Source organism: Miniopterus schreibersii (assembly GCF_964146895.1).
Source record: "Miniopterus schreibersii genome assembly, chromosome: 5".
Classification (NCBI taxonomy): domain Eukaryota; kingdom Metazoa; phylum Chordata; class Mammalia; order Chiroptera; family Miniopteridae; genus Miniopterus; species Miniopterus schreibersii.
Window position 1 is genome coordinate 41,983,343 of NC_138106.1, and position 26,669 is coordinate 42,010,011.

At 40.2% G+C, this 26,669-nt stretch overlaps 1 protein-coding gene across 1 annotated transcript in view; it reads right to left on the reverse strand.

The window, feature by feature from the left end:
- Nucleotides 1–25,503, reverse strand: part of FGF12 (fibroblast growth factor 12) — a 441,503-nt gene extending 416,000 nt beyond the window's left edge. The window contains exons 1-2 of the mRNA XM_081139424.1: nt 25,404–25,503; nt 25,119–25,261 (exon numbers count right to left, since the gene is read on the reverse strand). Of these exons, the coding sequence (XP_080995550.1) occupies nt 25,119–25,131 (13 nt within the window). The 5' untranslated portion in view covers nt 25,132–25,261; nt 25,404–25,503. The remainder of the gene's footprint in view (nt 1–25,118; nt 25,262–25,403) is intronic.
- Between the last annotated feature and the right edge of the window lie 1,166 nt (nt 25,504–26,669).

A 26,669-nucleotide genomic window follows, 5' to 3' on the forward strand; every position in this document is an offset into this window, starting at 1 on the left:
AGGCTCCTGCAACATTGGAAGAGACGTTCACATTTTCTAAGGGGAAATTATTGGGACTGTTCCAAATTTCTGATATACAAGGGCATTCACAGCAGTTTAACTCCAGCCTCAGCTCAGCCAGAGCACTCCTTGTTAACCTGAGAGATGCAGACTTTAGTTGTCTGAGGGAGCTGGTTCTGGTGGAAAGCACCCTGTGTTAGGGATGTGTTAGTGTACTGACTAGTTGCAAGGGCATCCTCTAGGAAATCTGAGGTTTGACTGTGATGGAAGCCACCAGTCAGGAGAAGTAAGGCATGAGGATGGAGGTGGACCATGGCTGACCAAACTTCATCTCCAACACTCTTCATCTGACTTCACAGGCCTTCTTGCTGCTGGGAGAACCTGCCAAGCTCACTCCCATCTCTGAATATTAGCATTTGCTGTTCCTTCCACCTAGAATGCTGTTCCCCCAGATGGATCCTTGCCTTCTCATTGCTTGATCCCTTGCCTACTCAGGTCCCTGGCCACATGTCATCTCTTCAGTGAGGCCTTCCGCGACCTATCTAATTAAGATCCTAAATTAACCCCCCAGTGTCCACTAACATTCCATACCCACCTTTCCTGGTCTCTTTTTTTTTTCTTCAACATGGTACTTTTCACTATCTGACATAAAATGGTTTACTCATTTGGTAGTCTCTCTTCTACCAAGACAAACTCCATGAAAAAAGGAAATTTTTTTGTTTTCTTCACTTTTCTATGTAGATCAGTGCTTAGCACACAATAGGTCTGAACAAAAACTGGTGAATAAATAAATAAATATTTTGGGACTGGGGAGGGGGATGGGACGGGGTGGAATAGGTCATTGAGAAGAACAAGGGACATCTGTAATATTTTAAACAAAAATAAATTTTAAAAATTAAAAAAATAATAAATAAGTAAGTAAATATTTTAATCAATTATCGGATAAATTAATAATAGGTTACTAAAATGTTGAATCTCAGATAATGTGGCTGCTAATAATAACTATATATATATATGTATATATATATGTATATATATATATACATATATATATATATGCTTTTCTAACAAAGTTATTTACTTAAAAATTTAGTGTTCTGGTCTGGGATGTAAACGAAGCTGGTGTATCTAAGTTCTGCTTGTGGTCAGCAGCTATGTAGGTATATAAGTTTATAGTGATCCCTTTCCTGGCTTCAGACTCTACAGCAAAATATAGGAATTACACCAGAGTCTTAAGTCTGTTTCAAACACCAACATCATGTAATACTAAAATTAAGAATAGCACTAATTTCATTCCCAGCAATAACAACAAAAATATTTACTGAGTATTAACGGTGTGCCTAGGACTTGAAGGCCAGAAAGACTGCTAAACATAGACTTTGGCTCCAATAGAGCTTACTTACACCACTAACAGCAAGAATAGAAAAGACAAAAATTTAACGAAAAGTTAAATATTAATCCAAAAGATACACCAAACAAATAATCCAATTTAAGAAGGGGCAAAGAACCTGAACAGACACCTCTCCCAAGAAGACATACATATGGCCAACAGATATATGAAAAGATGGTCAACTTCACTGCTATTAGGGAAACACACATCAAAATGACAATGAGATATACCACCTCACACCTGTTAGAGTGGCTGTTATCAGCAAGACAAGTAATAACAAATGTTGGAGAGGTTGTGGAAAAAAAGGAAACCCTTATTCACTGCTGGTAGGAATGTAGGTTGGTACAGCCACTATGGAAAAAAGCCTAGCATTCCTCAAGAAATTAAGAATAGAGTTACCATAGGACCCAGCAATCCTTCTCCTGGGTAACTACCCAAAAAACTCGAAAACATTTATTCGCACTCCTATGTTTATTGTAACATTATTCACAGTGGCCAAGACATGGAGACAATCAAAGTGTCCTTCAGTAGAGGACTGCGTAAAGAATATGTGGTTCAGGCCCTCCCTCCTGGGAGCAGCCCGAGCCTTTGTCTTTGCATTTCTCTTTCCCTTTCTCTTCCCCTTTCTCTTCTTTCTACCACCCCCTCACCCAGCCACGGTAGAAAAATTTAATATTAAAAAAGGAAAAAGAATATGTGGTTCAGCCCTAGCTGGTTTTGCTCAGTGGTTAGAGCATCAGCCTGTGGACTGAAGAGTCCTGGGTTCTATTCTGGCCAAGGGCACTCACCTCAGTTGCAGGCTTAATCCTTGGCCCTGGTCAGTGGTGAGTGGGAGGCAACCAATCGATGTGTTTCTCTCATATCAATGTTTCTATCTCTCTCTCCCCCCCAAACCCCTCCCACTCTCTGAAAAGCAATGGGAAATATATCTTCAAGTGAGGATTAAAAAAAAAAAGATGTGGTTTATATATACAATGGAGTACTACTCAGCCATAAGAAAAGATGAAATACTGCCATTTGCAACAACATGAATAGACCTTGAGAATATCATGCTCAGTGAAATAAGTCAGTCAGAAAAGCTAAGAACCATATGATTTCACTCATATGTGGGATATAAAACTGAAACTCATAGACACAGACAACAATGTGGTGGTTACCAGAGGGAAGGGTTTGGGGATGTGGGGAGTAAAGGGTGCCAAATATATGGTGAAAGAGGGTTTGACTTTGGCTGGTAAGCACACAGTGCAATGTACAGATCATGTATTATAGAAATGTACACTTGAAACCTATATGATCCTATTAACTAATGTCCTCCCAATAAATTTAATAAAATAAAAAGATAAGTTGGATTCCTACACTGAGCAGTAATGATAAATTCTAATATTTCTGCCAGCTCTATGATTTACCTTCGGTTCTCTGAAGAATTGAAAGGGTTAGATACTTGCCAAAGATGAACAAATAGCAACAGAGCTCTTGCTATTTTTTTTAATCTTCTTCCAAAAGGTGGTGATCACTCCCATTTTTCAAAAAGAGAAACTGCAAAACACCAGGAAGAAAACCTGTGTTGCTGTCAACAGCCCCTAAGCCTTTCACTGTGCCCATCATATTGTTCCCTGCCTTGTAAACATTAATCCCTTTGTCCCTTTCAGAAACTCTTTCATGTTAATGCTACAAAGAGAATCATGTGTCATGAGAGAGTTGTCTTCCCTCAGCCTGTGTAAAGATAGGTATGATAACTGTCCTTAAAAAACTGCAGTCACTGTCTCCTAATGAAGTCCCGTAACACATTTGTGACTTTCAAGTGTATTCTTTCCTTCTCATCTCTGGTTCTCATCGTCACCTGTCAACAAATACCAGCCACATCTCATCTTCTGGATTCGGGTATTACGTCTGTAAGATGAGGGGTCGGACAAAATAACACCCATGTCATTTTGTTATACCTTAGTGTTTTTCACAACAGGAAATCTGTTTGGACCTCTCTGCCCTTTCATTTCCTTCACAATTTAAAGGCATAGAGGAGAGATGAATCAGAGGTGATGGTGGCTCTCAGAAAGCTATACCCAATGGGACATTAACACCACTTCTCAGTGTGAGAAATCTCCAGTAATAACTGTTCAGTTGTGGTGGGTACAAAGACCCACTACTACTCATTTATTTCTAGCTCTGGAGAGAAGAGCACCACGATCTAGGCCACATAACAAACATTCCGTGATTCCTAACTGCTTATCACCCACAGTTAACAAATCCACTCTTCCTTACCACACTGATTCAGTGGCAGAAAGCCACTGACACGACAGAATAAGTCGTCACCTGCAATACTTGGACGGAGGACATGCATGTCCCAACGTATCATGAGCTTGCCCTCCCATCCCAATCGGCCCCTGAATTGTGTGTCATGACCATTCAAACCCATTGCATGTTAGATCACAAAGTCAAGTAACTATTCAGAAGCATTGCAGAAAGAGGAAAACACCTTGACTTAAGTGTCAATAGACTTTCATGTAACTTCTCTCTTCACCACTCTCTCTGGGGTTCAGTTCCTTCTCTGTAGAATGAGCGGTTGGCAAGACAATTCCCACATTTTTTGAGTCAGCTATTTTATTGTACCTAATCACTGTTATTGAAGGAAAAAAAACACCAAAAAACATTTGAATGTCTCTGCTCCAAAAGTAGCAACAGAACTTAAAGATAACTTGAGAGGTCATTTTATTCAGACACAATAAAAAGTAACTTTAACATCCAGCGGTCTTCAAGTCTTGTCTTAAGAAATGATTTAAGATTCAGCAAGAGTCCCTGTGCTGGGTCTCTGCTGGGCGCCGTCAGCACTAACATTGCTTCTCTCAGGGTAGCAGGGAAGCTCAGGGCTCACATAGAGTATCTCTCTCTCAGAAGCCTTAGGGTGGCCACTGGCACATTTTGAGCTCTTTCTTTTTCAGGTTAAGCAGCTTCGATTCCTGAACCTGTCATAAAGTGCTCATTTTACCTGCGGACACTTTCTCTATTTTTACTAGTTTCTTCTAAACTGCAGAGTTCAAAAATGGACACAATACTTTAAAAATATCCAGATAATACAGAATATAACCATAGATCATATTCATGAACCCAGAAAATTATACTTCTTTAAATAAAATATGAGATTTGTTATATTTAACCTGCTCACATAAAATAAAATTAGAATTTCATTTTGCAGTGAAATGAATAAAGTCTTGTTGCATCATAATAAAAAGACATATTTCAGTTTTAGCAGATGTTTCACTGGAAGGGAAGCAGAAACAGAGCAATAACTTCTTAGCATCACGTTTCCTCATTTTATGAGTGGAAGCCACTTAACACATTAGAGTAGAGTCATTATTAAAAGCATTTGGCACCACAGAGTCACGCTTCCTTGAAATATTAGCACTGCATTAGTAACTTTGGATGCAGCATGAATTATTTTAAAAAGCATTCATGGACTAATACAGTGTGAACAGCAAAGCAGACTGAGATCGTTTCAGTAATCTCCCACACAAATGAAGGTCTATTTGCTGCAATCTTTTTTATGTGTTTTTTTTTAAATCTTCACCAAGGATATGTTTTCATTGATTTTTAGAGAGAGAGGAAGGGAGAAAAACACCGATCAGTTGCTTCCTGTGCGCTCCCAGACAGGGGGTGGAACAAGCAACTAGGGCATAGGGTCCACCACCCTTCAGCGCACAGGAGGGCTCTCCAACCAGCCGAGCCGCCTGTGCAGGGCTGCCTGCTGCAGTCTTTAAACAGACCCTGGGCTGTGATATGGGGGCGAAAACTGCTCCAGGAGACCATGATTATAATCCTGATTTTCTACTTGAGCAAGATACTTCTTTTGTGAAAATAACTTAAAAAAAAAAAAAAAAAAGCATATTGCATTTATTATCTGTAACGTTAGCTAACTGAAATAAGGTTTCTTCTAGCTTTATGATCCAAACCAACATTCTATAAATACTGGATAAGTTCACCTTAAAATATAGATGGGGTTGAATTCTCACATAACTTCGAAAGTTTGTTACACCTTCTCGTTCTAAAAGGGGATGGTTAATTTATGATCAGATATAAAAAATATTCCTCACAGGTCACTTAGGGCAAAACTTTCAGAAATTTGAAAGAGTTGATTACAGGTTCCCACCTTAATTTTGAAAATAAAAATATATCCTATTGCTATTTTCTCTACCTTACTTAGGCTTTGAGAGTTTCAAAGGATTCCAAACTAATTTCCAGAAAATGGGGTCTTTTCCTATATCTGTCAGAGTCTATGTAATATTTAAACAAGACAGTATATGGGAAAGCATGCATACGCTATACAGCATTTTAAAGATGCTATATTTTTACTTGCCCTCCACCTCGTTAGCAAAGCTAAGCTCTCCTTATCCTACACTATTGGAACTTCGTTACCTCTTACAGTTTTTAACATATGCTCTTTTCTACATGAGATCAACCATTTCTTCTAACAGAAATCGTCTTATTCACTTGTGCATCTACAGTGCTTAGCACAGTGTCAAATTTTTTTAACAATAATCAATAACATTTTCATTGAATGAAGGAAAAAAACAAATTTAAAGCTGCCAGAGAATGTATCACAGCTAAATGTGCTTTAGCTGTGATAGGCATAACTTCTCTCGGACTTTCATCTGCAGTTAGTACTTAGCCTCTTCTGTAAACATTCACATTCCTCCCAGAGACAAAAGAAAAAATTAGTGGATAGGAGATTCCCCTGGTTCCTTTTCAGTGCTTAAAAAGATTAAACTTTGCCATTTTCTTTAAAATAACTCCTTAAGATTTGTATTCAAAATATATCATGTGGGTTTATAATTGGTAAGACTTCTGATTAAATAATCTAAACTTAGAAACACCTTTAAATACATAACTTCTTATCACTTATACTAAAAAAAACACACCCTAGAAAAGTTTAAGCTGAAGAGAGTCTCTGGATCATCATTTCTTTAGCCCACCTCCTATTACTGATGACGCAACAGAAGCACATGAGGTGAAGTGACTTTGCCAAGGTCACTGCAAATCAGTGCCTGAGAGCTGAGCAACCCCAGGATGGACTCCAGGTCACCTGATGCCAGCGCAGTGCTGTTCCCTCCCTTCCTGTCCTCTCCAATTTATCTATCCAGAGCTAACTGATTGAGCAGAAGCAACTGCGAGCAGTCAGAGCTCTGTTCATGATAACTCGCTTTGTCATGGTCCTGTATGGCCTACAAAGCACTTTCCACACTCTCCTTGAGTCCTCCCCCAAAACCCTAGAGATAGGACATTTACTTCTTTTTACAATAAACTAATGTAAAGCAATATGTCCAGGTCACAAAGCTAAATTTGAACCCAGACTTTTTTACTACAAACCTAATTCTCTGTACATAAATTCACAGCACTCTCTGTTCCAAAGATACAGTCAGATAAAGGAAAAGAATTATTCCACCAGAATCCTCATTTGCACCCAGCCCAGATTCTAAGGGGCCTTCCCAAGTAACTTTGTGAAGGGTATTAGAAATGTAAAGGTTGATTTCAAAAGACCTTTAACACTAATCAGATGAATAACCCATGCAACAGGAATAGATGAATTAAAAACAGGACAGGATAGCCATCAAAACGCATGCCCAGCAAAATGAGTTAGACATCAAGGACAAGAAAGCGCTTCCTTTCCTACTTACTTTAGCCCATGCTTTTGAGCTGAGGGAACTGGAGCACTGTTACCACCAGTCCCCAGAAAGGGAAATTCCAAGGTGTCTTGAAGAACAAAAATGATGGTAGCTGTGGCTCCAGAAATGCACCCATGGGAGCCAATACAGAAGTCTCTTTTTTGACACTCAGAAAGGTCCTGAGAAGTACAGTCTGCACCCCCCAGTCACTAGGGTCGGGGCTGTCACTAAAGACAAGCACCAGAATGTTAAAGGTGTTCAGAGCAGTGTTGGAGGGAGCTGACAGGGAACAGCACGCCAGGCTCTCACGGGTTCCAATGGGAGGGAGGGAGAGGGAGCCAAAGATGGTGAACTCGGTACATGTACAGCCCCATGGCACAGGGACAGGGACAACAGAGAAAGGCCGTTTCATTTCTCATTTTAGAAACAGCAGAGAGATTGCTTCTAATGAAGTGAAGGAGGGAGTTTTTATGCCTAACCTGAGTTCCCCGGGCTGAAGATGGCTGGCTCTCTTCCACGGGCATCAGGAAGTTAAGTCACAGTGAACAGGATCCTTCTTTACAGGGCTCTGCGCTGGGGAGGAGATCTGGGCGATGGCTCACAGGACAAGGAAGGGGCAGTGGAGGCTGCGCCACACGGTGTCGGAACACGTGTGCCGTGTGCTCTGTATGGCTGTGTCCATGTGGCCATAATAAAAAGTAGCACAAAACCAAATAAATAGATATCATTATTTATCAAGTGCTTTATATTTTTACTCAATTAACTTTCTATCCTATAGTTAATATGTGTGAAGTCCTTGGGGATTACAAAGAAGAAAGACATAGTCTGTGCCTTCGTGACGCTTCTAGCCTAGAAGAGGAGCTGGGACATGCACCCGGGAACTATATTAGAGTGTAGAAAGGTCACGCGTGGGGCAGGGTCACAGAGCCAGCGCAGGGAAGGACGTCTCATCAGGGAAGGGCCAAGAAAAACTTTCCTGAGGAACGACAACCTCATTACTTGTGGATATAAGAATTTAATATACAGGGTGGGGTAAAAGTGAGTTTACAGCTGTGAGTATGTGAAACACAGAGTTTATTCTTGTATCATTATTGATAAATTATTGTATAATTTTTCATACAAGCTGTAAACCTACTTTTGCCCCACCCTGTACTTCGGGAAGATATTATAAGATCTCTCTCTCTTTTCTTTTAAATCCTCACCCAGGGATATTTTTTCCATTGCTTTTCCAAGAGAGTGGAAAGGAGATAATGGAACATCAATCTGAGAGAGACACTGGGGCGGGGATCAAGCCTGCAACCAAGGTACATGCCCTTGGCCGGAATCGAACCAGGTACCCTTCAGTCCGCGGGCCGACGCTCTAACCACTGAGCCAAGGCTATATGGCCAGGGCTATATAAGATCTCTTTCAAGTTGTGTTTTGTTTAAATGAGTAATGTAATTACTGTTAGTATTATATTACTGATAAAGAACTTGTTACTGAATGATACATTTTATAGTTCTTATCTTCCCCATTATATACCATTTGCTAATAGTTAAGTCATGAAACCATAAATTTAACAGAATACATTACATTCTTCAGCATTTACTGCAGACAACACTCTCCGCCTCTTCAAGATGTTTAAATTCTATGTTAGTACATCTGTTGTGTGCTTTCAAGACAATATAAACATGGAAAAATCTCAAAAATATATTGCAAAATGGCATAACCAAAACTTCATTTGGGAAGTCATCCCCTAAATTTGCTGGGTGAGTATAAATTCAATCGATATTAACCTGTGCAAATAAAAAGAGCCCTGTTCCTCCAGTTTAAGACCCGTGGCCTTGCTTTCTGAAGATATAACGAGAGCTCCAAGCCATTCTGTCTTGATGGCATTACATGCAAGAGCTCGGAGCTCTATACCTGTATCCAAAGCACAGCTCCTTCATTTGAATTACTCTTTTTTAAGAAATCCTCAGGGATTTTCAAAACCGGTACTTCCAGATCTCTGAGACTCAGAGCTTCTACTTAATAATTTTAATCCTATTTATAGATAACTGGGCTTCAGGGATAGGGTGCAATTTGATTTAGTGGATAGAAAAATAGTACGGGAATCAAGAAACCTGACTTTCAGCACTGAATTTAACAGGATTGAGTTACGTTGTCCCTTAGCCTCAGTTTTTCCAGGTAAAATCAAGAAGCTAAAAATGATTTTCAAAGTCCCTTTTGACCATAAAGATTCTTTTACAGTGCCGGAAGTCATAAGAGGATTGTTCTGGGGTATTCTTGTTTGAATTGTGAGAGCTGAGACTCATTTCCAAACATGAATTTGAATGTAGACTTAACCGTTGCCATCTCTTAGAGCCTCTAGCAATTGTTAAGGTGTCCATTATGGCCTTTACCATATTGCATCCTGAGCAGTGGTGTCTGTCTCCCATGCCAGTGCAGAAGGCTCAGGAAGTCCAAAACTGCCTCTTATTCGATGTTTTGCCAGTGCCCAGCAATGCATGACTCAGGGTAAGTGCCCAATGGATGCCTGGGTAGTGGAAGAATAAATAATGTCAAGGAACTTTAAAAAACTATCTGACATGATCTTCGTAGTTTCTTAACCCTTGTAACTCTTCTTAACCTTGTAACTATTTACAGGGGCTTTCTCATGGGAAAACTACTTTAATGACCTTGGTCTCTGACAGCCTAAGTCAGAGGAAGCCAGCCAGGGCACTGCCCAGAATTCTACAACATGCTATCTCCAGGAACTCTGAACTGGGATTATTTTTTTGTAAGATTACTTAGTATCTTTTGAAAGAAGAGAGACTTTTCCAATATCAGAAATTAGAGGAAAAAAAAACAAAAACCTAAGAGAAAGACTAGAAGATAGGGTTGAATTTATTATCTATAAAATAAGGGGGGAAATGTGTGAGATGGAAAAAAGGAAATAAAACATATAAAAATTAAAGACATAAAAATAAATTTAGGATATCAATATCTAAGTAACAAGATTCCCAAAATGGTGAAAACAAATTACAACTAAAAGAGAAGAAACAAAGACTAGGAAATCATCAAGGAAAAAAAAACTTCCAGGAAATTATCTAGATGTAAAGAATATGAGCTTCCACATAAAGAAACCTACTAAGTACCCAGAATAATGAGTGAAAAGAAAACCACAACAATGCAAATCTTTATAATTTTTCACAATTCTGAGGGAACGTATAGACCCTACAAGTTTTCAAAGAGAAAAAGTCAGGCATGTTAAAAAAAAAAAAAAAAAAAAAAGGAATCAGAATGACATTGGACCAGAACAACAAAACCAGGAGAGAGAAGACATTATACTGGTGCATTTAAATTCTGAAAGACAATTATTTCAACATAGAATTCTATACCCACACAAATTATTGTTCAAATACAAGGTGGGGAAAATTAAGTATTTTCAGATATGCAAAGGCCCAGAAAATTAACTACTATGTATCTTTTCTCCACCATATTAGGGAGTGAACTAGGAAAGAACACAGAGAACTGGAAATTCAAATAGCCCGGCAGAGATTTTCCAGGGTGATGGAAGGACGATCCCAGGATTACATCAGTGTCCAGGGCGTAGAAGGAAGTCAGAAGCTTCTGAGAGAGATTACTTCCAGGACACGGACTTAAAAAAAAATAAAATCTGTGCATCTGAATGTCTTGACATGAGGCTAATATCACTGGCAGAGACTTGGAGCTAAATAATGAAAAGTATGTAGAAAGCCGAGCAAACAAAAAACAAGACAACTATCAACCACAGAAAAAAACGAAATCTTAAGAGGAAAGAAAGAATAAACATAGATTAACTTGGCATAGTCATAAAAAGCATTTACCTAGTCAAAATAATGTAACAACTACATACTGATCCCAACAAAGAAGTGATGTAACAGGCCTGGGAAGATGGTGGGATGGAAAGGATGCCTGTTGTGGTGAGAATGCAATTATGAGAGAGATGAAAACTTCATTTCCATGGTGGAGCATGAAAAACAGAGGTAAGAAATTGAGAGGCAGTAAGAAAATAATATTATTTAGAATATGGAAGTAAATATAAAAAAGAGTTGAAAGTGTTTCTCTCTGGACAGAAAAAATTGAGGGAAGGCACAAGGAACTTTGATAATATACTTTCTATGAGACAAAAAAAAAAAGTTAAAAAAAAAAAAAAGCAAAGGAGAAAACCCCCTCAAATTGTATTCATGAGGAATCGTCTTTCTATCTGTCTTGCTTCAGGAACATTTCTGAAGGGTTGAATAGCACCGGAGGCTGCAGGGTGCCCTCTGACACCCTCACGTCTTCACTAAGACCTGATTCAATGGTCAGTTGAGATGAAAGGAGGTTGCTCAGAGAAAAGACAAGGCTGCCCTGGCCATCTGTCTCACTGCGCCTTATGGTTATTAGATGAAAATCATCTGCTGACCTTCATTTTCAAAATCTTGTTCATAAATCTTTCACCAGCCAGGCTGAGACCTTCTCTATACAAGGTATTCTGGATTTGAACCATTGATTGTGGCTGTCCAGTTTGGCAGTGTCTTCCTAGAACCGTTTTAAGACTCTGATCCAAAAGTAATATCTTTGTAGAGTTACCATATTTACAGGTCTGTGTTGAGTTACCACTAAAAGCTCAGACTAGAAAGTATTATGCTTGGAATTTGCTTAAACAGTTAAGTAAACCTGAATCCATCAGACTCAGCAAAAGTCCATGGCTATGATTTTGTACCAGAGGTTATAATAAGGCAGTTTTGAGATACTTACTGATAGCTCCATTTCACCAAGCACTTAATATATGCCAGGCAGTGTGGTAAGCACTTTCATATATTATCTCATTTAATCTTCAAAATAACCCTATGAATAGATACTGTTATTATCTCCATTATATAGATGAGAAAATCTAGGTTTAGGGAAATGAGTAAACCTTGCCCAATATCTTCAGCTAGAAAGCAGACAGACAAAAACCAAAACCAGAATTCAGTTCAGAAACTGCTGTTTTTAATTTATTTTCTCTAAAAAGAGCCAGAATATCAAAAGATACCATTGAAAGAGTGATCATAAAGTTGAAGGCTAATATATTTCTTGCATGAGTCTTCATATATTTAAGGATAGAACAGTTTCAGGGACTTGATTTAAATAGTTGCAACGTGCCTACATATTAGTACTTGCATAGTGTTGCCCTATTATGATAATTCTGAGACTTGATAATAATTTAAAGATCTTCAGGGAGCAATTTTTGAACCAAAACATTTCAAAAAGATTCTTTTGACCATTTTCCTAAAATACCAATCTATTAGTTTTAATGTAAAAATTTAGGGGGATTGAGAGCCAAAAGGAAACAGAAATGAAACTCACACTTCCATTAGGTAAAGGAAGCATGTCAGCAGCAGACGGTGGCAAAGGTCAGAGGATGAATACTGAGCATAGCATATCCTCTGGCCATGGAGTGTGCTTGCAGAAATGCCTTGCTTGGTAGGGTGGATATTTTCCTGAAAACCTAGAGAATAATAGATTTGCAAGTAGAATTGTATTCTAAAAACCCTGGAATCTAATTTTTCAAAGACATCTATATTAATATTTTTGAAATGTAATTTATCAGCCACATTATATAATTTGTAACAGGCCTGCCCGATTTTCTCCCAATTTTTCTTTATGACTTATCATTCATGGTATCTGTCTCCCAGCCTACCTGTTTCATGAGGGCAGGGACTTTGTCTTGCCACTACTATATTCAGCACCTAGAACAGTGTCCAGCATAACAAATATTTGCTAGATGAATGAATTAACCAATCACTTAATCTTTTCCTAGTTGCTACATGTACAGGGGTGGGAAAAAGTAGGTTTACAGTTGTTAGCATAGAAAAAGACATGCAGGTTATGATTATTATAATAGCTTTATTAACTCAAAAGAATGTCACAATGCAACTGTAACCCTACTTTTGTCCACCCATATATGTTAATGACCCTTTACCTTTGCTTATACCATTCCATCAGCCTGGGATACTTCTCCGATGTTTCAGTCCCATCTCTTCTGCAAGACCAAACTCAAATGCCAACTCCTTTTTACTGTATTCCCACAGATTATATTTCTATATTTGGTGTAATAGTAGAGGATGTGAACCTTGTCTCACTCATTGGTTCCTGGCCTATAACTCCTACTTAGAGCAATGCACACAGGAGATACGATCGTGAAAGTAAATGCAAAATTTAGTCTACATTTTCACATGCATTGTCAGCTGTCAGCTTCTTCTAGGCTTCTGTTTGTGTCTGTCTTCAAAAGCCAGTCTGTGAGGTCTCCGTGAGGTCAGAAACTGTGTCACTTTTCATGTTGAGTCCCGATGATAAGCAATGTGCATGGCACAGATAAATGGATGAATGTATGCATCCATGGATTTCCTTATTAATATACTAGCCAGTGTGGTTGTGGGCATGCTGGGTGATTTTCTAGATGTAATCTTGTTGACTCATTTAAAGTGTAGAGTTCCTCATGAGAATGTTACCCTAAGACCCCTTATCTGACATTCTTCAACAATCAGCTAAATATACATGTATTGCTAGATAAAACATCCAAGTACAAGGGAATCTTAAACTAGATTGTCTACTCCAGTGGTTCTCAAAATGTGATCCCTAGACTAGCAGCATCAGCAGCCCCTGGGAACTTGGTAGAGATGCAAACTCTTGGGCCCACCCCAGACCCACTGAATCAGACAGAAACTATGGGAGTGAGACCCAAAAGTCTGTGTTCTAATGAACCGCTAGGTTATTATGATGAACACTAAAGTCTGCAAACCCCTAACTGGGCACATTGGGCAGAAAGCTGTCCTCACTATTCTGACATAAACAATGGAAAGTTTCCTAGACCAACAACGTCAACATTCCTGTCACAAGAGTAAAGTTTTCTCTTCTGAGGAAACTGGATTTCATGTTAGGCCAGACAATGGGAACAAATTAGTAAAATATGATCAAAAAGATCAGCAAATTAACCAATCGATGCCACTACTCTAATTTTTATAGCATGACAAACCAGTACGTCTTAAAAAGTATCATTTTAAACTGTATCCCACAGCTGCATGGCAACACAGAGAAATGAGTGAACAGAACCAGAATAGATAAATGAGCAAACTAATGAGAGCAGCAAGGGTCAGCAGGCCATAGAAAAGCATGAAGGAGTGGAACCGATTCCAGACGAGTCACGGCTGGTGTGAAAGGCGGGTAGGGGAAGGAGTAGGTAGGAAGAGAAGCAAGGCAGCAGCTTCCCGCATCAGGCAGGAATCCTGCCACGCATCAGGAATGTCACGTGTGGTGGTGCGAAGGATACCAAACACTGCGTCTAGTTCTATGCAAAGAGGCTACCGTGACAGAGGGGAGGCTGAGGCCAGGATCCAACCCCACCCAGGAACGCAGGAAGTAGTAAGCCTAAGGGTCAGATACAAACCCCCAAAGCAGAAGCTGTTGTTACTGAGTGCTGATTTTATGTTCCGTTCTTTATATATATTCTCTTTATTTGTCCCACTAACCCTGAGAGAGCAATTGTACAAATGAGGACTCAAAGACACAGAGGTACATCTTACCTGAGTCATAGGGATTCACACGTTGCTAGTTGTGGACGTGATTTCAAGTTTTGTAATCTTTCTCCTACACAAACGAGCCTCGCAGAGAGGCAGAGCAGCTGTTCCAGGAGAGCTGGGAAAAGGAAGTTGCAGCTCCGCGCTTACTTAAGCCCCTGGGTTTGGAGCCAACCCCAGGCACAGGAGAGCAGTGGGCTCTTCCTCAAACCCACCTGAGAGCAGGCAGGAACCGCTGATGTCCCTCCAAACCTGGTTCTCGTTGGTCCACGGTTTGGGGAAGACTGAGCCTGCAGAGGTCAGGCACCTTGAAGGTTAACGAAGTATACACTCAATTTTAGGTGTATGTAAACAGCTAGATTATTTTTTCAGTACCTAATTGATTTACCAGACTTGAAAAAGTATACCTTAGATGTTGGCTAAGTGGTTAAGCTCACAGACTCTTGAAGCCAGCCTGCCAAGTTACTTAACATCTCGATGCCTGGGTTTTTCACTCCTTGAAATAGGGATAGCAGTAGTGCCTGCCTTATTGGATTGTTGTAAGGATTAACTGAGTCAATATATATAAAACACAGTGTTTGGTACATAGTAAAAGATATGTAAACATTATTTCAAAAGAATCCGTTATCTCAAGTATCCTCTCAGTATTTCACATGAGTAAAGCACAGAATCATGAAGCATGAAGAGATTTCCTTGAGTTCAGTTTAAGTAGGTTTGTTTAAACGTTTATCACTGAGTCTAATATCTTGTGTACTATGCTTTATTAAAAAAAACTATCATGAACTATTGATGAAAGCTTTGAAAAAGGAAAAGAATTCCCTCACAGCCCAATCACCATTACCTAAATATTGGCAGTTTTTGCATATTACCATCTACTCTTTGTCCCTGGACATACAAATTTTACATTACTGTAATCAGTACATATATTCTCATCACTGGTTTGTTTGTTTTTTGTTTTTTAATCCTCACCTGAGGATATTTTTTCCATTGCTTTTCAGAGAGAGTAGAAGAGAGAGAGACACACATTAATGCGAGAGAGACACATCAATTAATTGCCTCTTGCATGCACCTAGACCAGGGCCGGGGATCAAGCCTGCAACTGAGGCACATGCCCTGGGCTGGAATCAAACCCGGGACCCTTCAGTCCATGGGCCGACGTTCTAACCACTGAGCCAAACCAACTAGGGCATCACATCACAGTTTTTATAATTATCATCATATCACAAGTATTTCAATTATAACTCATGCTTATAAACATGTTAATGGCTGTTAAATAGTTCACCCCATCACTATATTTTACTATTTGCACAATCAAGAAATTCAGCTTATTAACCATAAAATTCTTTTACTTTCTATAACTTTCATCTGGATACCAAAAAAATGATTCTTCTATCTAAAGTGATCAGTAGTCAATCACATATCAGAAGAGATGATTATTGGTTTTTAAATTGTTTGAAGATCGTGAGAGATCAAGTGAAATTATTTTAGAATATGCTGCTAATGATTGAGAACTGAGAGAATCAAACGACCATCCTATAATGTTGGTAGAACACTCAATTCTTGAACTCAGCGTTATTCTGTTGGCTTTTCCTTTTTCTAGAGGGGGCATGCTGGTTAGGGTTGGAGGGAGGAGAAACTATATCCACCAAATCAACACATATGACTAATGTATAAATAAACTAACCTTAATTGTAAAAAAATATGTGTGAGAGTAAAAAAAAAAGTTACAAAAACATAGTGCACAATCTGCTGAGCAAAAATGCCACTGAGTTAGTCAAAGAAATAGGAGAGACCAAGGTGCCAACCACAAATCCTTAAACAGAACATATCCACTGTAGCTCCTACATAAACACATCACAATGCTGGTCCTTCAACTCCAGAGTTGAAAAGAACCTTGCCTCTAAGCCACTCCTGTTTCACAGGTGAACAAAGAAGGTTAGGGAAAGGAAGTGACCAGCTCAACCTCACACAATGAGCGGCGGCAGGAATCAAGATTCAAATCCAAGTCTCCAGACACCCAAGCCAGGGTCTTCTCCTCAAGGCCCCGGCAGCCATCCCCAGGTCAGACATAGTTGGGCCTCTACTGTGGTCACAGTCGTGCAATCTACAAACAGCCAAGTAGCAATTTTCCAGAAGTCTTAGTGCTTTCTCACTTTGGAACCAAATTAATTCTTCAATCCAGTTCAACTGCTCAACCCAGTTATAGACCCAACAACTTCAGTCACATAAAGCAAAGCATTAAAAAGCTAGCTCAAACCAACAGTGGGTCCTTAAAAATTAATGTGGTAGCTATGACCACCCTCCTTTATTTTCTATAGATGTCAAGTCTAAATAGGATCAAGTAAGGGAAGAACACAAACAAGCTAAATAAGCAGTTCCTTTGTAATAAGAAAGTAGAAATTAATAGGCAGACAGAGGTAAAGAATGGCTTAGGACACTGAGCTCCGGAGAGAAGGAAGAGATTTTTTCCCCAGGTTCCACCAATGAATGGAGGGACTAGAACATGAACCCAGGTTCTCTAGTGTATCATCTAATGTCCATTTCATTTCATCAGAACATGCATGTGTTTCCTATGCCTCTGTGAATCACCCCAGTATACAATCTCGTGCAACCAGCATGCATATCCCAGTTTGAAAAGCTTGGCCTTCGAGAATCTAACACATAGTAGATACTCAGTAAATGCTGCTTATCAAATAAAGCAATCAATCATCTTGTTCTAAAATTGCTTTGTTGTCTCCTCTGCCTTCCTATCATTGAGGGGTTTGCTCTACGTGCATTATCAGTTTGCTTTTCATGCTGATGTTGATGCAAAGCCCATAAATAAAAAGTAACAGTGTCATCTCATTTTAAATTTTCCATTGGCTTGCAAATAAAGTGGCATTTACATGGAAACCTTTCTTTTGATACACGGCAAGTATTTCTCCTTTAAGTTCCAGAAGAGAGAAAAAAGTAAACCAAATTCAACTTTAAATTGTGCTGGAAATGCTGAAAATATTTTGAAATGAAAGAAGAGCCTTTGGAGAAAACTGCTTAAATAATCTAATTTTAAACTCTCCAGATTATAACCATTAGAATGATCATGTAATGAATACTGTGTAGTTCTCTTGTTTGCAGAGCCTCTAAGCACAATGAGACAAAGCGTGAGAATGAGACAAAGGGCTAAAACATCCTGACATTTTTTTTCACTGTAGAAACATACCTAGATTTTCAGTTTCCAAAAAGCTGAAAGGGCGTTTCCTAATTTGCCTTGTGTTGAGGTTTGCTAGCGCCGTCTGAATGTTAGCAGTGTCTGAGGGTCTGAGCAGAGCCTAATCGCTTCACACGGTGACAAGTGCAGGGATGAATGGGAGGGGGAGAGATGGGCACTTGGCAGACTGGCCCTGCTGCTTCCTCCTGCCTGCTGGTTAAGCGAATGTTTGATGTGTTTAGTCATCTTCTGAATGGCCTCTGAAAGCTTCTGGATTTTTTTTTTTTCCTGCAGCCTTGTCCCTTTGGGCTGCTTCTCAGGCTAATGGCCAGTCCACAAAGAGAAACAAAAAACGAACCACAGAACGGTAGCTTCCCTTTGCTTCTTTCGCAGAGTTGAAAGCCCGGCTATCAATTATCTGTCCTCTCTGAATCACTGGCGGCGGGGTTTGCTTCAGGTAAAATGCAAGCCAGAGAATATTCTAAAGAAAGACGGTGTCTGTGGAGAGACAACAGGTGTCCTTTGGGACTTCTGCCAAGGCACCATCCGTTGCATCACAGCCCCAAAGTACCACGGTCTGCCCGGGTAGGAGTCCTACACTCCCAGAGACAAGGAGACAGAGGCCATTTCAGAAAGTAACTGAAGGGAAGAGCAAACTAAAATTAGAACTGCAGACATAGATCCGGGGAAAAACCCCACCGTGCTCTGCATGCCAGGATGCTAAGGAGGAGGTGAGGGTGAAGACGTTGGGACGCAACGTGTCGTCCTAGCCTCAGACCCTGGCCGTGTCTATCTCTATCCCAAGCCTGTAGTACAGAATTTAGGTCCCTCTTCTGCACGTACACTTTCTTAACACCAAAGGGGAGGATGATAAAAGTCAAGGCCGGGCAGCGGGAGTCCAGGAGTGTTCCCGATAAGGGACACAGGTACACGTTATAGTTTCATAGTAACCGCCCTGTAGCTGATCTACGGATCCATAACTGAGAGTGTACATGCTAATCACCTAGGTGCTCTCTAAATATCTGAGTCCCGTGCACCGTAAGGTGGGTAGCCGGTGATTCGGATGTGCACCCCTGATTAAGAACCTCTGTTCAAGGCCAGATTTTACAGTCTATGTTTTAAACCTATCCAAGGTACAATACATGACCCAATATATCTCCACCCTCAATTCCACAAGACGTTATATAACTGCCTCACACTAAGCCTGAGCAACATAGAAACAAATAGAGATATTCTAGGAGTTACTGTAAAATATATAACATAAGCTCAAAAGAAGTTCCTTTTGGTAAATGACAGCCTTTGCTTTGCAGAAGGCAATGGAGATGATTTGTTGAGTGTCTGCGCAGGATGCTTGCTGCTAAAACTACAAAGGTGGCAAAGGACCAATATCTCCCCTCCAGGGTCTCACAGTCCAGTGAAAAGACAAATGCAGCTAATAATGATGAAAGACTGACTCTAAAGAACTGTAAATGCTTTATTGGTGAGTTTAATTTCATACTCATGATATTATGGTATGGGGCTTGAGGTTGGTGCAATAATTCTTATTTTACAGAAAAAGTTAAGATGAGTTGCCTAAGTCACTTAGTCTTTCTGAGCCTCTGTTTTGTTATCTATAAAATTAAGTTAAAATGTCTAATCACAGACTTTTAAGAGAGATGACATAATAAAAGCCCTTTGAAAAAATGCAAACTGTCTCATGAATGTTACTTATGGCTGTTAATACATGAAAAATCAGGAAACCAAATATTAACAAACCCAATATGCCATTACGGTCACTGAGTAGGCACACAACACCATGCCTAGAAGGGGTAGCACTTCAGAGGTTGAAGGCGGAAAGAAACAGGGATAAGAGAACAACAGGAGATAACTCACTAGCCGCCTCCGGACTCCTTACTAACACTAACAAGCCTCACAATGGCCTCCTAAGTCACACAGTAGATTACCAGCTAGGTATCTAGTCCGTAGGAACAGCTTTTAGAGTAGATACTTAGCTTGAGTTCAAGTGTTCTCCCACACAACAATTTTGTCTAAAGAAACCAAAAGAGGAAGGAAACAGAGGCATTATTGCTACGGAATGTTAAGTGCCTCTCTAGTGGTCATTAATTACTGGGTGATTTTATATTCTAGCCTGCTGGGTAATCTACTCAAACTCTGAAAGATAAATGACATATGATGTTAGGCATGCGTAAGAGACATGCGATGTTAGAAATCCACAACTCTCGAGCCTGTTCGTGTATCCCAAGGATGTAAGTTCCCAAGGGCAAGCCAATGCGCTCTTTATGTCTCAATCCCCTGCGTTTAACAATATGCCTGAACAATGTGGTAATTCAGTAAATATATTGGCAAATAAAATGAACTTCCTGTAATATTTAAGAATCCTGAGACTCAAGAGGAAAACTGAAAGGTCTCATGGTGTAATAGCATTAAAGCTGGAGAAAAGACAGGGAACTCCTATGTCCAATGCCTATCTATCACATTATGCTTTTTACTGCATTATATTTTACTTATCCCACCATGATGGCCTCAGTGTTTTAGTTGTTGTTGTTTTTAACCACAAAGTGGCTTTTCTTAAAATCACTTCCGAGCTCCCTACATGAGTTACTATATAGACATTTCCTTTCTCTCCTGTGGGGTGAACCATCCTGGTTGCAGGGAAATGACTGTTCTATAGATTAAATGCATTAGTTCATGGCTCCGGCTGGACTCATGGATGGTGTGAAACCCAGAAAAGAATTGAATCTTCACTGAGAACATAAATGCATTCTCTACAGAGAAAGCAGTTCAGGTTATTGACTTCTATGTTCTGGAATCAGATTGATGCTTCTGTGGTCCTCTTGGTAGCCAAGCTTATATTGCCTCTCCCAATTTACAGTCTCCTGATGCACAAGCATGGTATGATAAACTAATCAAGGCTATTCAATTCAACATCCACAATCTGAGTCCCGAGAGTACCCATTTACATAGGTAAATGGAAATGTTTTATCTGAGCCAGGCACCTGGGCAGCTGCAGGTATGTTATTCACACAAGGACAATGTGTTAGAGGAGATGGGAGAGTGAGACCTTTAAGATCAGAGATTGCATCTTAGTTTTCTTTTATAGTCTCTGAACTAAGCACATTGGGAACATAGCAGGTGTTCAATAAACATTTGTTTAAATAAAGAGCATAAAAATTACAACGCTGATTATAAGAAAGGCAGTGTATAAGGGACAGACAAGTACTTAGGTCATATAAAGTATGCCAATAAAACATTAATTAGATATAGGGAGTTAAGGGGAGATTTTACGGAGCAAGGGCCACATGAAATAAATCTCAAAAGAGCTGAACACAGATATATGACAATGGGGAAAGGGTAAAGCTAGATTCACTCTGCTAAGATGTACCTGGATTAAAAAGTCTAATATCACACTATCATGGGTATAAACCAAGACATTGTCAGGAGCTCAGAACAGGTAGAAAATAAGTGGTTCAAGATAATTGGGGTAGAAAGTAAATGGCTAGAGGAAGAGCAAGAGGGTATTTAAAAGTGAGTTTGTTTTCTCATCTAACCACGAGACAGGCTATTTCTTTTCCTTCCATTTATATCCTGTCAAATGTAACAAGAAGACCTATACATGATTATAGATCCAAGAGCTTCCATATTGATTAGTGAGATCATATCAAATCTTCTCTACTGAGGGGCCTGAAGTCATTCTCAGATATAATCAGCTCCCTAAAATCCAGACCGGTGCTTCTTAAACTTATTGTGTATATAAATGACCAGCAGATCTTGACGAACTGCAGATGTGATTCAGTAAATGTAGGGAAGGGCCTGAAATTCTGCATTTCTAACAAGTTCCCAAGTAATGTTCATGCTGCTTTAATGTTGCTGTTAATGTGGTCTGTGAACCACACCTTGAATAGCAAGCCTAGACCAGTGGTTAGCTCTAGCTATCCATTAGCACCAATTGGGGAGCTTTTTCAAAATACCAACGCCCAGGTTCCACTCCAGAACCAATTAAAACAGAATGTCTAGAGATGTGGCCTAAGCATCTTTATGCTTTAAAAGCTCTACAAGTGTTTCTAACATGCCAGCCTGATGTTGAGAACATAGCTAAACAAAGGCAGATGTAATGTAGTAGACAGGAGAGGAAAAGAAGAGGAGAGGGAGAGAGAGAGAGAGAGGATGTGTATAAGACAGATAGATATTGATAGAAAGATTATAGATAATTATAGATAGATAATGATAGATGGTATGTAATTATAGATAGATAATGATAGATAAATAGATTAGATAGATAGATGATAGATAGATGATTGATAGATAGACAGATGATAGATAGAACAAATCTCTTTCCTCACTCTAAATCAATGCTTCTCAAACTTTAATGTGCATACAAATTTACAAATTAATTACCTGAGGATTTTGTTAAAATAAGATTCTGATTCAATAGCCCCTGAGTAAATAACAAGATTCTGCAGTTGAAAAAGCTGGTTTTCAAACCACATTTTGATTATCAAATCAGTGGTTCCCAAACATTGCTGCATCCGGGATCTTTTAAAAACTACCTATATCTCTTTTCCACCCCAACATTCTGATGTAACTGGCATGGGGTACAACCTAGGCATGAGGATGGTCAGAAAGTATGCCAGGTGATTTTAATGTGCAGCAAAGTTTGCGAACCACTGCGAGGCACAAATTATGTCACAGCTGTTTAGACCATGCATCAACCAGCCCAAACCTCTGAAGTGATATTAATTACCCTGGTGCATAAAGATCACTGGAATTAGATGATGACTTGATTGCTAGGTCAATTGATTTATTTTCCTCTCTTCTTTACCCTGGATGACAGGAAGTGATGCAAAGCAAAAAGGAAGAAGCAAAAGAAAATTGACCTTATTCATAAATAACTGAAGTTCAACTTGCTACAGACCTTGGACAAGTGTTCAAAGAAAGATTTTCAAATGCTAGAGGTAATGTGAAGGTTGTCAAATGCCAGCGACAGGATTCAAGAGTAACTGGGCCATTAGAACTTTATCTGGGATGAAGAACTCTTGAACCCTCAAATGAATCATGCCATAGTGCTTTTTTAATCTACCTTAAAAGAGTTTCCAGTAGAAAAAACAATCACATGTACTTATACTTGGGAACACCTTCCTAGAAACAGATGTGAATCAGTTGGGGAAAGAAGTCTGTATATAGCAGCAAAAAGTATAAAAGATGAACTAATTTGAATGGGATACAGATACACACCTCTCAATATACTCTTTTTTTCCTTCTATAATAAAAATTTTAAGTTAGCTACAAGTTTTAGCTGTGCTATTGGCATCAACTTAGAAAATAAGGCCAATATGGGGGAAAAAGTATCCATTCTTAATGTGATCACTACCTGGCTAATTCAGCTTTGTAAGGGAAATCCAAGAACTAACACACATAAAAACTTTCATCATGTCTTTTGTGTGAGGCAATTATGGTACCTCTGCAAAATTACCACACTATTGGCTTGGGACAAAATTTTTCATTGCCTTTTGGTCAATGCTGTGATTCATGCCTGTGTCACTGTTTTTTTGGATAAGCACAGAAGTTCTTGCCTGATCCTTCTCAGATATATTTTTCAGATTCTTTCTCCTTTCAAAACTCCCAAGAATGGCAGAATATCTAGAACTCTGTGCTGTCAATTTGAGATATAAACCACCTGGAACTCTGAGTGGCATGTAGTATATTTTAAGGGAAAGGAAGGCAAATAAAAATGTATTGCTAAGAGATACATCCTCTTCATGATGGGCCAGGAACTAGTATATAAACTGGAGCTAAATGTTACCAAGAATCCTTGTCAAAAATAAAAGAGAGAACAAGTTAATAACCGACTAGCAGGTGTCCTCTAAGCACACATACGGAAACTGTTTCATAGTAAAAGGATGCTCTCTCTGTCATTAACTTTATGTTCCAGAAATACTTAATGAACTGGAATATTATAGACCTCTCTAAGATTGGTTTCTCATTTTAAAATGGAGTCTACAATAAAGTTAATAAATATATGCCTCATTATACTTATAGACATGGATTTTCTCATATATGTACATTATTGTTAGTCATGGAAATGTCCATCAGAGAATCACAAGAATAATTTTTCTAAACTGAAAATTGCCAGCTAGCCTGAATTGATGTCGATTCAGTTCTTTTCATACTGCAAATGCTTACCAAGGTTCAAATAGTTAACCCTATTGATTAAATACTTAAAATACTTTTTTGAACATATACCTTCTGTCATTCAACATGCTAGTCTTATTAATCAGCCCAGAGATATGAAATGCACCACCATTCCCTGATCCTGAACACATTAGCACAATGACTGACATTCCTGGTTTAAAAATAAAACCTTGTTTCAAATATAGCTTCTCTGCTGCTTGGTAATGAATATAGTTTCATTAAAGTTGACATCATTTCTTCTGATTTCACCAGAATCGAGTATATCCAGTATTCCTACTGGGTGTCTGACCACATCACCTAAGGCTCTTGCAGTCTGGTGGGTGTTTTAAGAAGGAGGGAGAGGAGGAGAGAGAAAAGACCTGCATAGATGGAGTTAAACTCAAAGGATACCCAATCTTACAGTTTTCATAGCCATTTTGGTTTCTTGTATTAAATATGCCATCCAAAGTTGAATTTTACAGTTCGTTTCCCAGTTACTAGGTGTACATCATACAGAACTGCTTAGGAGGAGAATATTAATATATACATGTCCACAACTAGTAAACGCATCATGCTCGGGAGTCAAGCAGTACTCCCGATACACTGTTCTTCTTAGAGGTCAGTTCTAACGCATGCTGTTTCAAATAGACCCAATTTCCCTGCTGATATCTATTGCAAATGCAGTAGGATGTGGTCATACACACCCAGAAATACCATCTTCGTGGGGTGGGGGTGGAGCAATCCAAACATTTTTTATAGCAATGCATTATTGGATATCAGATACAAACGTGCCTGTCAGCAGTGCTGAAGCAAATGAATTCTGTTTATTCGAGCTCATCCGTTCCATAGAAGAGAAACTGCTTTACCAACACAGCTCTCCTCCCCCACCAGCTGAAGACTCTCCCCACCTCCCCTACCCCAAAAAAGAATAAATAAAAACAACTCATCACACTTCACTAAGCAGCTGATGGAGTATTAAACACCGTCTTCCCAGCTGTGGGAGTTAAAAAGAAGTGGCCCTCCTGCCAGGGTTCCCGGTGCTGCAGCGGGCACAGCATCTCCTCCGAGCGACCTGGTAGGTGCTCGCTCCCCAGGCACTGCAGTCCCCTCGCCGAGGGCTGCCCCGGCCACACGCACCCGCAGGGCAAGTCCCCCGGAGGCGACGGCGACATACCTTTGCTCTCCATGTCGGTGCCCTCGGAGTGCTGGGAAGTTCAATGGAAGTTGGCCGGAAGGTGGGGGCCCGCTTCAGATGCCCAGACCTGGGAAGCCAATCTGATGATTTCGCCCGTACTTCCTTCCTTCCACTCGGGCTTCCTGAAAGATGGGATTTCTTAAACCCTGAAGCTGCAAGCAGCCGCCAAAGGACGCCTCGCAGCGGCAGCAGATCGCCTCTACGGGGGAGAGACCGCGACGCCCGCGGCGTGGGGATGCGTGCACGCGCCCGCTCGGGGGTTACCTGGGCCTGGGGGCCGCCCGCGGGAGCTGTCCTCCGAGCTCGGCGCTGCAGGTGTAGTGACAGATCATCCCACTCCGCTCGCGGGATGTGCGAGTCGCCCGGGCGCTGGCACGCATGCGCAGAGCGCCCTCCCTCCGCGCCCCGCCGCCCCCCGCCCCCCGCCCCCCGCGCTTCGCTCCCCAACACGGTCCCGGTCATCCCGGCTGAGCGGCTGGGAAGCAATGCAAAAAATAAACACCGGACTGGATTTTCCTTTGCAAACTAGAAAATGGATTGGGTTGGGCTGCGCCCTCCGGTCCCACAGGATTTTCCAGGATGGATTACGGTATGGCCCCCGAGCTGGATGCAGTTTTGTTCAGAAGGCAGAGGGAGGGGGGAAAGAGAGGGAGATTGAGGAGTCCTCCTGAAGGGTCATAATTTGGGGTTCTCTCCTCGCTGCTGCAGTAACTTTCCAGGTGTCCGCTTCCCCCTCGCGGACCCACTTCCCCCACAGGGTTTATATTTCTCTTTGCATTCCCCTATTTGTTTTTGTTTTGTTTTGGGGGGGATGGGATGGGAGTAGCCCTGGAGCTAACAAAGCCTAGTATTCTCCCACTTCTTTGCTGCTCAGACTTGAATTTTCTTGCCTCCCTGAGGTCCCCTTTGCCCCCACCCCAAAACTTCCATGAGCAGGCTCCAGGCTTGGAAAGTTCTCCAAATAACGTCACTGAGGACATTTTGGGGTGCTTTTTTTAGCTTTTTTCCAACAATCTACCAATAAGTAGAGTCTCCAAAAGTGAGGAGGCACCTTATTGACATAAGTACTTTAAAACTGTAATATCATCGTTCTATGAAGGTGCAGAGGACGAGTGTTTTTGTGTATAAGGCTATAGGAAAGGGTGCAAAGCCAAAAGTTCCTTGAAGTACCACTTTCCTATCAGTGTATTTTGAAAGCCCACACTATATTTACTTTATCTGCAAAATGTTTAATTGGAAATAAATGTGTGTTTACTACCTATTTTTCTTACAATAGTCCAAATTCTCCCAAGAGAATATCCTCTCCTTGAGAATAGCAGTCTTATTCTCAGGCATAAAAACAAATCTAGAAAACTCTGTAGCGTGGAGTGGCTAAGAAGAGAGATGCGCAGATTAATCACACTCCACGTTACACAACGATCCCTCCATAGACTTCTAATCCCAATTTTCAAAACACTGAAATACAATAAAATGTACTCCCAACAAGAAACCTGAGGCTGACTCTAATTCAATCTTCTGGTGATTCAGAAG